This window comes from Lepisma saccharinum, chromosome 8 (genome assembly GCF_977018435.1).
Source record: "Lepisma saccharinum chromosome 8, izLepSacc3.1, whole genome shotgun sequence".
Taxonomy (NCBI): Eukaryota; Metazoa; Arthropoda; class Insecta; order Zygentoma; family Lepismatidae; genus Lepisma; species Lepisma saccharinum.
Genome location: NC_139236.1, coordinates 86,123,371 through 86,140,195, shown reverse-complemented (window position 1 = coordinate 86,140,195; position 16,825 = coordinate 86,123,371). Strand labels below are relative to the sequence as shown.

Here is a 16,825-nt window from a genome sequence, read left to right as displayed (position 1 = left end):
GTCAGCCTCCATTGTGGAGTGGTTAGCATACTGTTGTATGACATCAGGTGTTCCAGGTTCAAATCCCCACCCAAACATTGGTGTTATTTGTGTGCCCCTTCATCCATTTCATCATTGCCGCTGTAGGTGAAATGTCCAGGGGTGCAATTCGAAATCACTCCACTTCCCGTGACATGCTCCCTGGCTTGTCAATATAGAAGAAATGAGATGTAAATTACACGGTGCATCATATTTCATCCTCATGTTCTCAATTTGCCAAAAGTTGCAGAAATGCAAAGCAAAATAAACCAATTGAACACTAAAAGGTAAAAGTAAAGTGGTCCCCTGTGCTTACCACCATACCATGAAGGTGTATAGGGGGTGTGGGGGTAACGCCCCACACTTTCTTTATCCGGTCATGAATGGGGGTGATGTGATCAGCATCACGCCCCTGACCGCCTTTACCCCCCCCCCCCCACGGTTTCCCCCAGGCACCCATGTCATTCGACGCTGGGTGGGCACCGGGGCCACTTCCGTTAGAAAAGTTCCTAGATTTGAACCGGCCGGGGTTCAAACCCGGGACCTTGAGCATGGTAGTCAGATGCGTAACCGACTGAGCCACCGCGGCAAGAGGAGGTATTCATCTATACCCAAAAGGCAGGAGGGGTGGGGGAATGATAAACAGGTAGTTCCAGACTCTTGCTAATCTTGACCTGTCAATCACCTGTCAGTGTGGTAGGCCCATTAGTCAACTGTCAGGAGGGGATGTGAATTTATTTCCTTTAGAGAAATCATCCAAGATAAGGACCTTCAAGATGATTTGTTTTTGTGTGGTTAGTCACCCTGCTATGTGTATGTAATCTTTCTGTATCTGTATTTCCTCATTTTAGTTTAGTTCTTCGTCTGAGGAAGACCCTGATACAGGGTTGAAACGTTACTTGTTAAGTGTTTTTATTTCTTAATAAATCTGCCTTGGTCAGAAACTTAGTGTTTTTAATATGGAAACAAGGCTTAATTATATTACTAATAGGATTTGCAGTTTTGTACAAATAACGTTTGTTTGGCCTCCGCAATAGCATAGTGGTAACGTCATCGCCTTTTAATCAAGGGGTTACAGGTTTGATACCCATTACATACACACACAGTGGTTTTGAACCAACTTTAAACCATAGGCCCCGTCCTGTGCATAAACTGGACATAAAGATCAATATATACCACAACACCCTGCAATGGAAAAAGTATTTGGAAACTAATAGCTGATTCCTTTACAGTTTTGGCTACTGATTTCAGAAAAAGTATCAGAAAAGTTCGAACACGTAAGGTTTTGTCACAAAATCCTCTTTTGTTCATCGGATTCACCTTTTCTAACCACCACAGTAAACAACTATTCTACAAAACTGCTCGCTAGGTGGCAGCACTGTGGTTTCTTACATTAGGTTGAGCAACTGGTAGAAATTGGCAAAAATAATGCAATTAGGAATAATAAAATGATAACACAACATTATGTTATACTGCGTATTTGATGGAATTAAATACTCCAATCAGAAAATAGGATGGTATTTATGTGCAACATCAATCACTGCATGATTTATTCTTTCAAAAGAATCTGCATAATTCCTAGGTTCTTGTCTAAAGGAAAATAATCTATTGGCACTTCCTCATGGTTTAGAAAGAGAAGCAGATTTCACTCCATACTTTTCTGAAGAACGAGGCCTAGTATGCTGTTGCAATGTCCCTGGGTTGATGGAGGGGTTGAATATACAGTATGAGGTTAAGGATTGGTGACTATTCATCGACTCCTCCAAGAGAAGCCTCAAAGCAGTGCATATTCATAATGGTAGTACATATGCATCCATTCCAGTTGGTCATTCTGTGTATCTGGAGGAAAGCTACGAGAATATGTGTGTAATTCTCTCAAAACTGATATACAGTGAACCTTCGGGGGGGGGGGGGGGCAAATTTTGTTTATCTAAAAATAATTTCAATGATTCTGGGACAACAGGCAAATTACACCAAGTACCCTTGCTTCCAGTGCAGATGGGATAGTGGGGATGGGGTCCATTACTGGATCCAAAGAGTGTGGCCACCTCGGGACACAGAAAAGTGGTGCTTATACAATTCAGAGATTTGGATTGCTCCATGAGCTTGAAATTGCACTTCCTGAATTCTCATTTGGACTACTTTCCCGAGAATCTGGGCGTCATCAGTAAGCGACGAACAGGGGAAGAAATTTCATCAAAATATCAAGGAGATGGAACGTAGGTATCAGGGTAAGTGGAACACAAACATGTTAGATGCTGCACAGAGATCATCAACAATCCATTCACAAGAGACAAACTGGAAGAAAGAGTTTCCACGGAAAAATAAAAAAGCAGCAGTAGTACCTGTAAATACCAGTTAGTGTCGGCAAATATATTAAAGTATTGAAATAAATAATTATATAATAAATAATTATTTTATAGCCTACAGGCAATCTTTTAAAAAAAAAATGCAGTTGTTTTGTAAAGGGTGTCTCAAAAATATAAGATTTTTGAAATAGTAACTTGGCAACACTGCGAGGAATGTGGTGCCATATTATGTACAAAACACGTGAAGTAGGTGTCATGCCATTCAGTTATCATGGAGCAGTGGAGTGGTGCACAAGTGTATTATAAGAATAACGGCAGTGTCAGTGCTGCACGTCGAGAATTTCGGGGACATTATCAAATGCATGCAATAGCAAGTTGGGAATGCAAATTCGAGGAAACAGGTTCCACCTTGAAGCAGGAACAAATAGGACGACCTCGCAGTGCCCGAACACAGGAGAACATACAGGCTGTCCGGACTGCCATCGAGAGAAATTCACAATGCTCTGTTCGATGCCAGGCAGCGTCTCTGCGGCTGCATAGTTCAAGCCTGGATAGAATAATGAAGTGTGACGTAAAGTTCTATTCGTACAAACTTCAGATTGTCCAGAAATTGAAACTGAATGATCACTGGCAATGCAAAAATTTTTGTGCAGCATTTTTGGCAAAATTGAACAGTGACGAAGAGTTCATGGACAAGGTGTGGATGTGGATGTCAGACGAGGCCCATTTTCATCTAAATGGCTTCGTCAATAAGCAAAATTTCCAATATTGGGCCCTTGAAAACACGAATCCATGAAGAAATCACCCAGATTCCAGTGGACATGTTACGTCAAGCAATGCACTATGTTCCCCGACCACTTCAGGAATGTGTACGCACAAACGGTAGCCATCTTCCTGACATCTTCAAAACATGAAGGCCTTCTTGTGAATGATTAACATGTTTACAATTAATTGCATACCCTGTACTATTCATCTCCATGAATAAACTTGCTTCGAAGTTCATCTTCTTCTTTCATTTTCCATTTCAAAATGTCCCATATTTTCGATTGATTGATTTGGTGTTTTAAGTACACTTTATGCACAGTAAGGCTAATCGGGATTGGAACTACGGTTTAAAGTAGGATCCGAACCACTATGTGCCTCCACCGGGTATCTAACCCAGGACCCCTTGATTTCAAGGCGACGACGCTACCACTTCACCATCAGGGAGGCCTCCCGTATTTTTGAGACACCCTTTATTTTTTATTACATTTATTTGACCAATATACATAAAATGGGCACTTCTCCTGCAGCTGTGATTCACTTTTGTGGAAAATCCTTATGCGATAGAGAAAAATGGAGGTCATATTTGGAATCAGCAAATCAAAAAACAGGAATCAACCCTCAGAATCCAAACACTTTTTAGTGACCCGAATTTTGCAGGGTAGTTTAATATGGGTTTCAAAATGCAGAATATTTCAGCAAGAATTAAATGTTGTTCAGCAAGGGTGGGTCCAACATTCTGCTATGTGGAAACGCAATCAAGCTGTTATAACATAAAATAAACCACATGTGTAGGAAATTACCTGTAACCCTTAGGGAAATAGCTCTTAACGTTTCCAGAAATAGGATAAGACATCCCATGGCACAGATGGACTCCTGCATTGCCAAAGCCCACTCCAGCCATTGTACTCGCCAGGTGCATATTTGAACGAGCCTCAAGGTCATCTGGTCTGTAAACTGCCCTATTACAAGAAGTAGAACGAGATTATAATGTTGCAATGCTATCCCCGGATAATACCACATATTCTTGTATTATTGTGTTGTGTTGAATGATTAAAATTAAAGTTTTGATGCTTCAACAGTTATGTTATTTGCCCCCTTAATCAATTTCATTAGCCAAAAGTGACAGAAAAATGACACACATTAACAAAAATTTCAGAGGCAAAACCAATATCCTATAAATTACACAAAATGCATATTTTTCATAATTTTTGCTACAAGATTGCAGAGAGAGAGGTGGATTTTGTGATAAAATGGCTCTCATGTGAAATTATTAACTTTTTAAGGAAAACTCTGGTAATTGCTATGTAGTCCGAGTGGAAAATTTAGGCATAAATTAAAATTTACAAATATTCTGAATCATTTTAAATTATAAAATTTTCAAGTTTTAGTATTGGTGGGAATCTGTAAGATTGTCTTAGCCCTGGAGGAAATTTAATTAGTCTTCCCTATTGGGTTAACAATACAATCCACATAAAGTGTATTATAAAGACACCTACTGTGCAATTTTATACTGTCTGGGAGGATTCTGACTCAACTTAGACATCTGGAACGTCAGCATCGAAGTGGACCAGGTGACTGGCAATAGAATCAAAAGTGGCATTCATAAATGAGAGTTCGAAGGTGACATGGACCATTTCGTTGCTCTCACCTTTCAAAATATTTATTAATTATATCCAAGGCAAATCTGGACCAAACATCTGAAATAGGATTTTGCCCTTGATATGCTGGTCTGTTGATAGGATTATCGGGACATGGAGAACGCTTGTTGTAAGGAATTGCAGTGTAGGACTCCAATGCATGGCACAGAACATCAAATCTGGAAATAAATTAACCAACATGTAGAAAATGGACATTACTTAATAACATTAATTACATACAGTCTGAAATATATACATAACATTAACACTATCTTATTTACCAAATTATGCAAGCTGAAAAAGATTCAAGAGGCAGTTGTGCTGTTTACAATTGATGAAAGGGACCAAACTTGTAACATTTTTGACATGAAAAAAAAATCTTATTCACTTTTACCATATAATATGAAGAAGAGATACCTATTTATGTTTAGTAAAATGACTGACCACACCATGCATTTGGATTAAAGTCTTTCTACCTACGGAAATAGGTTTCAATATATTTCTGAGTTTGTTTTTAAGTCAACCTTATGCATAGAATGGTTGACTAGGACTGGACCTGAAGTTTAAAGTGGGATCTGAACCACTATGTGCATCCACTGGGCATTGAACCCAGGATACTTTGCATACAAGGCAAGGATGTTACCACTACATTATCAGGGAGGTCTCATTATATTTCCGACGTCTTTTCATATGATGATTCTTGGAACGCGATTATTGCTTGTGAAATAATATATGTATGTCCAGTCAGGCCCGTAGCCAGGCAGAGCTCCCACCCTGAAACTGACGTCAGCTCCCTTTACATTAGGCAAAACTATTTTGTGTACTCCCTCTGTTCCATAATTATTGTCCGGTACACTTTTGTTTGTTGTCCCATAATAATTGTATGATATTCAAACTGTGCCATTGGTATATACAGAAGAAGTAAATGAAACACGGGAATGTGTCATACGACGTTATTCCTCAAGGATCAGTACAAATTGGCCGATCAAGTATCCAAAACAACCTAAATAAAAAGTTACCATTTTGGCATACCGGACAATAATTATGGGAAAGAGGGAGTAATTTGCATGGAGTGTCTAAGTAGCAGCAAGTATTTAGAAGATTCTCTTCTCTAGACTCTGGAAAGTTCTTTCACAGGGGAGCTTCTTTATCTGTACCTTCACTGTCCCTGTTGCGACATCCCGTATAGACAAAAATCTGTCACCTTGATGTCATCATGCAAATTCCCTCTGCATCTGCATCAAAGGTCAACAGCTCCCAAGTTTTCAAAACGAAGGGGAGTTTCATTGCTTCCGCCGGGGGTGGAATGTACTGTAGACACTATGTATGAATGTTATGCATTTTTCTTGCGTGACATAAACAGCAATCAGAACGTTACAATTAAAAAGTAGCTTCACTACAGCCACAACTACATTTACCAAAAAGTAGCTCGCTACGCTACTCTTGTTCGCTACTTCACTACTTTTGCACTATTTCTGATAAAAAACTTAAAACTTTTGCATAAAAAAACTTAAAACAACCATATGGATATTCAAAAGAATCCTCTAGTATGATAGTTGTACTTACTTGAAAATAGATTCTGTTATTTATTATATTATCATGATTCCCATCATTCGATAATTTTGATAACAGTGTTACATTAATTACTTATTTTTACTTTAGTCTTTGAGAATAACATATCTATGTAAGAGGCATATCAATTCAAATTTGATATATGAGAATTGCAATTAGGGTGTTTCACTTTAATATGCCTACGGAGAGAGAATGTATGGAGCAGTTTTACATAATGGAAGAAGGAGCAGTAATCGTAGGGGAAAGTATGAAGGATCATTTTTCTCATTAAATGTTACTGCTGCAGACATGGAATATTAACGAAATGAGTTCTTACAAGTGTGCAGGTTGTTCTCTAAGCCATATCAAAAATATTTCAGTTACTGACTGCTTTTTAAAAATCAAGTGGAATTTATCATATGTATCGAAATTAACTATAACGTGTTGTGCAAAATTGGAATAAGATAAAAATGTAATATTTATCAATTTTATCTTCTTAGCAGTTAAATGGAATTATAGTTGGCAGGAGGGGGAGATTTTTGCTTGAACCTGGGGAATACTGGCAGATGCTTCCTTGATGTAAATGAGCAATGCTCTACGTAAGTTTTCCTGTTGAGAATGTTTCTCTGATGACACAGTGGAAACTTTGTCACCTTGTAATCAAAGGGCCCAGGTTCGATACCCGGTGGAGGCACATAGTGGTTTGGATCCCACTTTAAACTGTAGGTCCAGTCCCAATTAGCCTTACTGTGCATAAAGTGGACTTAAAACACCAAATCAATCCAATCCAATACATCCATTGTTACTATTATTAACAAGCACCGTTTATTTCCCTTTTGAAGATAAAAGGCTATAACTGTTGAACTACCTTGAAGGGTCCACAGTAGCTCAGTCGGTAACACGTCTGACTACCATGCTCAAGGTCCCGGGTTCGATCCCCGACCGGTTCAAAACCGGGAACTTTTCTAACGATGGAAGCTGCCCCGGCGCCCACCCAGCGTCGAATAACATGGGTACCTGGGGGAAACCCTGGGGGGTAAAGGCGGTCAGGGGCGTGATGCTGATCACATCACCCCACTCACGACCGGAACAAGAAAGTGTGGGGCGTTACCCCCACACCCCCTATATGCCTTCAGGGTGTGGTGCTATGCACAGGGGAGCACTTTACTTTTTTTTTTTTTTTTTTTTTTTTTTTTTTTTTTTTTTTTTTTTTACTACCTTGATTACACTGTGCCATCGGGGAGACCTAATGGCGGGGAGACCTAATGGATGTACTGTTTTGTAATTCCAGTATATATAATACCTTTGTACATAAACTAATGAACAAAAAAGAGAACTGAAATACAATATATAGTTTTCAAGAAATGACGCGTTAATTACTGCTGTGTGCTAACACATGGTCGGGGAAAATTTCAAGAATAGAGCCTATGTCCTGCCTGAATCCTTAATTGTCGGACATTGCTTAAAATGTTGTTTTTTACTCATTCTTGCTTGTAGAATTTATCTTTTTCAAAAACATGCAATAGTTTACAAGTTATAAGCACTTTTAGAATTGTATCCCATAATAAGGTGGTAGCAAAGGAAATATAGGGGAACAAAGGACTTTTTCAAACTTCCCTTATTAATAGTAGTAACAACGTGTGTATTGTCTTGTAAATCGAGTATGTCATACCTTCGTATGTATTAGGGATGGCCAAACGGATCCGGATCCGAAAAATCCGGATCCATTCGGATCCGGATCCAAAAGTTACGGATCTGGATCCGGATCCGGGTCTGAAAGTTTCGGATCTGGATCCGGATCCGAAACTTCCGGATCTGGATCCAGATTCGAAACTTCCGGATCTGGATCGGGATCCGAGAGTTTCGTATCTCAATCCCATTATAATATTATCACACCTTAAAAGGTATTATGATCTTCGATTACAAAGAAATTTTTCATTAGTTATTCCTACAAGAATTTTTTTCAAGTGTTGTTCCTAAAATACTTTGCTACGCATCGGCTAACACACTCGTGCACAAAAATAATCTTACTTGTTTAACATAAAATGTCAGAGGAGATTTTGTAAATGCCATTGAAACGAATATGTATTCATTCGAATGTATTGGAAATGAAAACATACATAAATGTGAGACATTCAATTTCAGGATGAAACCTTTAACACATATAACAAGATAGAAATGTTATACAAAAATTATACAATTGTTCAACAGTTACAGTTTTACAAATTAAAATAAAACATTATAATATATGCAGTGTTATATAATTACAAAGTGTAAGACTAACACGGGAGGTTATCTAAGTGTCCCCCTCCGATTTCCATAAAACTTGGCAGGCGAATAGTGGGACCCAAAGGACGAAATACGTGTTTTTTTGTTTCAAATAAAAAACGGTTTTAGGGGGCAAAACCCCCTCAAATGTCAAGGTGAGGACAAATTGAAGTGAGAATCTGACCCCTGTGTCCCCCTCCGATTTCCATGATACTTGGCAGGTGTGTGTATAAACGGGCCCAAAGAAAGAAATACGTGTTTTTTTTTTGCTTCAGCTAAAAAACTGTTTTAGGGAGCAAAACCCCCTCAAATGTCAAGATGAGGAGGACAAATTGAAGTGAGGATCTGACCCCTGTGTCCCTCCGATTTCCATGAAACTTGGCAGGCGAATAGTGGGACCCAAAGGACGAAATACGTGTTTTTTTTGTTTCAGCTAAGAAACGTTTTTAGGGGGCAAAACCCCCTCAAAGGTCAAGATGAGGACAAATTAAAGCGAGGATCTGACCCCTGTGTCCCCCTCCGATTTCCATGATACTTGGCAGGTGTGTGTATAAACGGGCCCAAAGAAAGAAATACGTTTTTTTTTCTTCAGCTAAAAAACTGTTTTAGGGGGCAAAACCCCCTCAAATGTCAAGATGAGGAGGACAAATTGAAGTGAGGATCTGACCCCTGTATCCCTCCGATTTCCATGAAACTTGGCAGGCGAATAGTGGGACCCAAAGGACGAAATACGTGTTTTTTTGTTTCAGCTAAAAAACGTTTTTAGGGGGCAAAACCCCCTCAAAGGTCAAGATGAGGACAAATTGAAGCGAGGATCTGACCCCTGTGTCCCCCTCCGATTTCCATGATACTTGGCAGGTGTGTGTATAAACGGGCCCAAAGAAAGAAATACGTGTTTTTTTTTGCTTCAGCTAAAAAACTGTTTTAGGGAGCAAAACCCCCTCAAATGTCAAGATGAGGAGGACAAATTGAAGTGAGGATCTGACCCCAGTGTCCCTCCGATTTCCATGAAACTTGGCAGGCGAATAGTGGGACCCAAAGGACGAAATACGTGTTTTTTTGTTTCAGCTAAAAAACGTTTTTAGGGGGCAAAACCCCCTCAAATGTCAAGATGAGGACAAATTGAAGTGAGGATCTGACCTCTGTGTCCCCCTCTCATTTCCACGATACTTGGCAGGTGTGTGTATAAACGGGCCTAAAGAAAGAAATACGTGTTTTTTTTCTTCAGCTAAAAAACTGTTTTAGGGGGCAAAACCCCCTCAAATGTCAAGATGAGGAGGACAAATTGAAGTGAGGATCTGACCCCTGTGTCCCCCTCCGATTTCCATGATACTTGGCAGGTGTGTGTATAAACGGGCCCAAAGAAAGAAATACGTGTTTTTTTTTTTTTGCTTCATCTAAAAAACTGTTTTAGGGAGCAAAACCCCCTCAAATGTCAAGATGAGGAGGACAAATTGAAGTGAGGATCTGACCCCTGTGTCCCTCCGATTTCCATGAAACTTGGCAGGCGAATAGTGGGACCCAAAGGACGAAATACGTGTTTTTTGTTTCAGCTAAAAAACGTTTTTAGGAGGCAAAACCCCCTCAAATGTCAAGATGAGGACAAATTGAAGTGAGGATCTGACCCCTGTGTCCCTCCGATTTCCATGAAACTTGGCAGGTCTATAGTGGGGCCCAATGGAAGAAATGCGTTTTTTTTTTGTTTCAGCTTAAAAACGGTTTTAGGGGGCAAACCCCCTCAAATGTCAAGATGAGGACAAATTGATGTGAGGATCTGACCCCTGTGTCCCCCTCCGATTTCCATGATACTTGGCAGGTGTGTGTATAAACGGGCCCAAATGAAGAAATACGTGTTTTTTTTGTTTCGGCTAAAAAAATGTTTTAGAGGGCAACCCCCCCCCCCTTAAATGTCAATACGAGGACAAATTTAAGTGTGCATTTGACCTATGTGTCCCCCTCTGATTTTCATGAAACTTGGCAGGTGAATAGAGGGGCCCAAAGGAAGAATTACGTGTTTTTTTGTTTCGGCTAAAAAACTGTTTTAGGGGGCAAAACCCGCCTCAAATATCAAGATGAGTACAAATTGACGTGGGGATCATCTGACCCCTGTGTCCCCCTCCGATTTCCATGGAATTTGACAGGTGTATAGAGAGGCCCTATGCCCCCTGTTTCTGCCTATGCCATATTTACATGGTTTCGGGGTCAGATCCCCACTTCAATTTCTCCTCATCTTGACATTAGGGGGGGGGGGGGCTCTATACACCTGGCAAATTTCATGGAGATCGGAGGGGGAGACTTAGACCTCCCTTGTAAGTGTATTAATTAATTACAAATCGAGCACGCGGGTACACACACTATATATATATATATATATATATATATATATATATATATATATATATATATATATATATATATATATATATATATATATTAGCAGGTAACAATATGTTATAAGCACATTCTTACTTTCCAAAGAAGCGCATGTGGGATGGCAAAACGGATCCGGATCCAAAAGTACCGGATCCGGATCCAAAAGTTTTGGATCTGGATCTGAAAGTTCTGGATCCGGATCCGAAAGTACCGGATCCGGATCTGAAAATTCCGGATCCGGATCTGAAAATTCCGGATCCACGGATCCGGATCCGAAAAAATTTAGGATCCGGATCCTTAGGATCCGGAACCAACCGGATCTCCGGAACCAACCGGATCCGGATTTCGGATCCGTAAGGATCCGGATCTGGCCATCCCTAGTATGTATACTAAAGATGAAAAAAGACAGAATTGAAATATCGTGTGTAGTTTTTGATAAATTGCATGTTAATTGCAGCCGCACGCTGCTGGTCGAAATATCAACCATCCGGCATTAAGGGGTTCACACGCGGTGGTCGAAATTTCGAAAGGTCCAGTGGTGCTTGTGATTTTTTAATGTCAATTGCTACTTTTTTCCAAGTTTAATTTGAAGTTTCCTATGCAATGTTAGCTTTAAGTGCACTTTACACCAGACAGATTAATTCAGACTGGATCTTCAGTTAACAGTGGAGTATGAACCATTGTGTCTTCACCAGCGATCTAACCGAGGAACCCTCGCTTACAGGCCAACAGTATCGTCATTAGGCTGTCAACATATACAAAGAAAAGTGATGCAAGAAAATTTTCTTTGAGACATGGTAGATAAAACTGTTTGTTACGATTAGACTTACGAATTTAAGAATTCAGTAACAATGTAATGTATTCAATGTCACACTAGTCAATAGGTTAAAAAGTCATAGCCAAGGTTGCAGGATTTTGGAGACACACAAAATCATAAAAGGGTTTCAAAGACATTATGAACAATTTTTTTTTTAAAAAAAAGTTAAATACGTCATACGATGCAATTTATATATATTTTGTAATAAATTAAGCCCACTGATAAAAAAAATCAGTGTGCATCTTCCTCACTAAATTCCAATAATAAAATATATTTTTTAATTTCGTATGTTGTTTGGTGGGTTAAAAAAAATAGCTGTTGTTTTACTGTATTTTTTAAAGATAGGGTGGCTTTTATTTACCAACTTATTTCAATTGCTGCTAAGGATGTGGACCTAGAAGTTAATGGTATCAGATTCTGAAACTAACTAAATGACCTTGCATACTTTAACACTCTTCAAGCTAAGTCCTAATATATCTGGACTATCAGCATTAGGTTATGTAACGACTGCCATGTTAGGCAAATTTTAGTTATATATTGGAATTTATCTTATTCCAATGCATTCACGTTAATAACTTGCATTAAATTATTAATACATAATTGTTTTCATAATTCAGGTATTCATTTATGTTTTAACTTATGCTGTTATGTTCTTCATGTATTTTTACAACCATAATTCAGATTTTATAGGCTAATAATTTTCCTAAATAGTATATGCAAAGTTTTCATTATTTGTCAAATCCAAGATTATTACGCAAATCTTGTTGTTTAAGTGCATATTAAATACATTCTTCTTAATATCGATTCTTGTTCAACAATGTACATGATTGAAGTAATTTAGTCTTCGTAATAAATCCGTAAACTAAATCTTTATTTAATAATTTTATGTGCAAGGGCAAATGTGAATTACTTTATAAAATCAGTTTAGTTATTTCTACAAAATTTAATATTGTAACATGAAAGCATAGCAATTCTGTCTCGCTTTCAATAATCTATCGTTCTCCTATTGGCTGCTTATTTTAGAGTGGAGAATGACGCTTCGTGTACATGGCGACATCAAAAGTTCCACGTTGGCATTCTTAATTGTTGCCAACCATAATCAAAGCTTACTATCGCTAATTAGCATTAATTTGACATATGCACTATCAGCTTCTCTTGTGTTATTTTTATGGTATGAGTTTGTAGCATTGTAAGAAAGAACAACCTGTTAAGCTGTGCCTTGTGCCTGAGGTAGCAGTTGAGGTCTTGCTGTTAACGATGAAGGCAGTGCGCGAATTCTATCATGATAAATAAGTACCTGTCACTGCCAACGAGCGAGCATGACCCAACATATACCGTGCGTCCATTTCGATCTGCAGCCGAGAGATCGGGAGAAGCGTGGCGGGCGGCGCTGGCGGAGATGCCGACATTTGCGGCCTGTAATGCTCGCTTATTTTTACGGACATATCCAGACATTTATATAAATATTGCAAAACGAGCACTAACCTGGGTTATAATTCATCATCTGTAATTCATCCAAGTTCTGCAATTATATACACAAAAAAATACGCTTTAGAAGTGACGATAAGAGTCACAGATAATAAAACATTTTAATCATAGTTTTGACCAGCAAAGTCCTGCTTAAGTTTATATCCTTGAAAGAGTTTTGTGTCGATGGGGATCGTTTGGAGGTTTCGAATGTGCAACACTGTATCAAGATTACGCTGCCGACGAAACCATTAAAAGTCAATGGTTTTCGTGAGCTTCCTCGATGAACTCGATGAAATTGGGGCAGAGTTAGAAAGTTATCCAAACAAACCTCTACGCCGTGTTTCACAGGAGATTGGAGTGTCAAAATCATCAGCACATACAGCCACTAAGCTACTAAAATTAAAACCATACTCTTATAACACAGGTTAGTGCTCGTTTTGCAATATTTATATAAATGTCTGCATATGTCCATAAAAATAAGCGGGCATTTCAGGCCGCAAATGTCGGCATCTCCGCCAGCGCCGCCCGCCATGCTTCTCCCGATCTCTCGGCTGCAGATCGAAATGGACGCACGGTACTTTTAATTTGTACGAATAAGTGTGTACGTGCGTGATTTGTGATTAAAGTTTTTGGACATTTTAATTATAAAGTATTTGAATTTTATTTCACGTGATGTGCTGCTCAGTGGTTACCTTCCTGGTAGATTGGGGATCGCCTTAATCCCGATCCCTGGGTGAGAACTCGTGGTTCCAACTGACTAGCCGGAGTAAGGAGCAGAATGTTGCCAATTCGGGGCTACATACCCTGGAGTTACGATTGTGGTGGTACATTGCAGTTATTTAATGTAAAACTGATTATTTTTAAGTATCTCATAATTAATGTTAATTTACATTGGCAGTAACACTGCCAATGAGTGTACACTAATGTAAGAATGTGGATTTGTAAAAGATGGGGAGGGGTACCTAACAACATCCCAGGAGTAAAGAGGCCATGAGAAAAAATCTCTCCTCAGAAAACTTCTATTAAGAGATATAAATACACAGAGAATGGGAGAGCATCTTACCCACTGTACGCACATACTCGTTCCGGAAGAGAGAGTGTGTGGAGTGGATCTATGATTCCAAGTGTTGGCCTGAGAGCACGATTAGCAATTCCAGTTTTAGCTTTTAGAGGCTCGTAATCAAAAATTGCAACACCTGTTGTTTCACTGCCTGTTCCTGACGTGGTAGGAACTATTTGCAAAAAAGATGAAAAATAAAAATCAATAATATAGAAAACAATAATTAGTAAACATCCACACATATTTATATATACTCCCCCCTATGTCACCAGCAACAACAATAATAATATTAAAACTCTGTTTACATCATCTGATGATGTACACCTTATTGTGACACCATTAAGCCTTGTTTCCATGATTATGAAAAAATAAATAAGCTGACCAAGGCAGTAATTTATTTTATTAAAAACATAAACTAAACATAACGTTTCAACCTTCTAGCAAGGCCTTCTTCTTCTTCTTCAGACTCTGTACTTGATACAGAGTCTGAAGAAGAACTTGCTAGAAGGTTGAAACGTTACGTTTAGTATATGTTTTTAATAAAATAAATTACTGCCTTGGTCAGCATATTTATTTTTTCACCTTATTGTGGTGAAAGTTTGTCTTTATTTTTTTATTTTTACAGACACATGTGATTCGACTTGTTCTAACGATATCCCCAAGGGGACAGTGGTAAATTTGTTGACTTGTAATCAAAGGGTTTTGGGTTCGATCCCTGGTGTGGGGTCACTTATGCCAAATGCATTTCCAGTTGGCACAACATTGTTTTTTATTGCACTCAATGTTCCCGACACACACACACAATGCCTTTTTATTATTATTTTACATACGTTACTAAAAAGAAGGGTGGGCAGAAATGATATTTTGCCCGATACCGATATAAAATTCCAAATGGTCCTTGAAGAACCTGAATGGTTCACTGGCCTCCTTAATAAAGGTGTGCTTCAAGGTGAGTGCAGTGCAAAAGAAGCTGCATATTTAGACATTTACTTCTTTAAAAAGTAGGACATGCAGATTATCCATAAAAAATCATCACAAAATGGCATAATTTTGCACTAAATTAAAACATATTCATAGATATATCGGATCGGTAAAAAAATCGGTAATTTTACTGATACACCAATATGCCTATATCGGCCGATACCGATAGACTACAAATTAATCTGTCCCATCATCCCTACTAAAAAGAATAGCACCAGTTCAAAGCAAAACTAAATGAAAAACAAAGTTCTAACGTGTGGCTGACAGGTGTCAGAATATTTAGATGTAAAGTCAAAACTGAACGTCAAGTTATGTCAGTAATGCTTATGCACAAAGTTCAAATTGCACATGTGCATCTGTACTACAGCAGGTCAGGGTATCATCAGATGACGTAAATGAATATCCGTAGTGCTCAATGGGTTCAAAAATGTACTGAAGGGAGTAGCACTGGGGTGGGGATTAGATTGTTAGCCCTGCCGGTTTCAAAATTTATAAATCCAAGCCTGCATCATACCAAATTAAAGCAACTTAATCACTACACTCTCACCTGACCTGCAATAAGAGGCTTCAGGTCCACGGTCACTGGTTTCCCTTTCCCAATGGGAGGATTCACATAGTCCATGAATTCTGCTTCGGGATCGCAAGAATACAAATTGGCTGCCTTGCAAGTGTCAATGACTGATCCTCCACCAACAGCCACGAAAGCATCGAAGGTGTCTGCTTTTGCAGCTTTTATTGCATCCTGAAAACTGCATAATTCCGAATTAGTTTAGGTGCATAACAAGTTAAAAACAAATTACTCAATTTACAAAACAACTACATAATATTTCACCTTACTAACAAGCATAAAAATCTGCATTATTATGATTTGGTAATGAAATAATTCAAGTTCAATAACATATTATAAAATAATACAATGAATTCTAATTTGAATCATCTGGTGAGTTGTCCCAAGTATTTTTTCACAGTGGTCAGCCGTTTGTATATCTTGGTATTGTAAGCTTGAGAAGGTTCTTGGAAACTGTATCAAAATGTCATAGTAGAGTAAAAACCATTATCAAAATAAAATTTAGTGCATACACCATGGTTATGTGAATCTGTAAGACAAATTTAAAAAAAAAAAAAACATTAAAATGTTGCTGAAAAATATATTTCAATAAATGTTCAATATAAAATATTACCAAAAAGCTGAATACATTTTAGTCTACTTTGCAAGTATAGGATTAAAACATTGGTAGTTCCCAAAGAAGCTTATGGTAAAGGACTGTAATTACCCCACATTTATGTAATGGACTTGCATAAGTGACTTTCACATGCTCAGGACCACAAATATGCTGATGATGCTCAGATTTACATACATACAAAGATAAAAGAATATTCACATACGATATCCCAACTCCAAAAACACTTCAGCATCAGAAATGACTGGGCACAAAATAACTTAATAAAATTAAACTTAACGTTAAGTTGAAATTTGTCATAACAGGATAAAAATTTCTTGTGAAAAAGTTAAGTGAAAGCACAGATTACATGATTCTCCCCAACTTGAATAACTTACAGATAATATTTCGACAGA

General features: G+C 38.3%; 1 protein-coding gene across 1 annotated transcript in view; it reads right to left on the bottom strand.

Annotated features, from left to right (window-relative positions):
• The window catches only part of T3dh (Type III alcohol dehydrogenase), a 35,012-nt gene that overhangs the window by 10,129 nt on the left and 8,058 nt on the right, over window positions 1-16,825 (bottom strand). The window contains exons 4-7 of the mRNA XM_083127221.1: window positions 15,802-15,998; window positions 14,272-14,440; window positions 4,741-4,908; window positions 3,893-4,051 (exon numbers count right to left, since the gene is read on the bottom strand). Of these exons, the coding sequence (XP_082983347.1) occupies window positions 3,893-4,051; window positions 4,741-4,908; window positions 14,272-14,440; window positions 15,802-15,998 (693 nt within the window). The remainder of the gene's footprint in view (window positions 1-3,892; window positions 4,052-4,740; window positions 4,909-14,271; window positions 14,441-15,801; window positions 15,999-16,825) is intronic.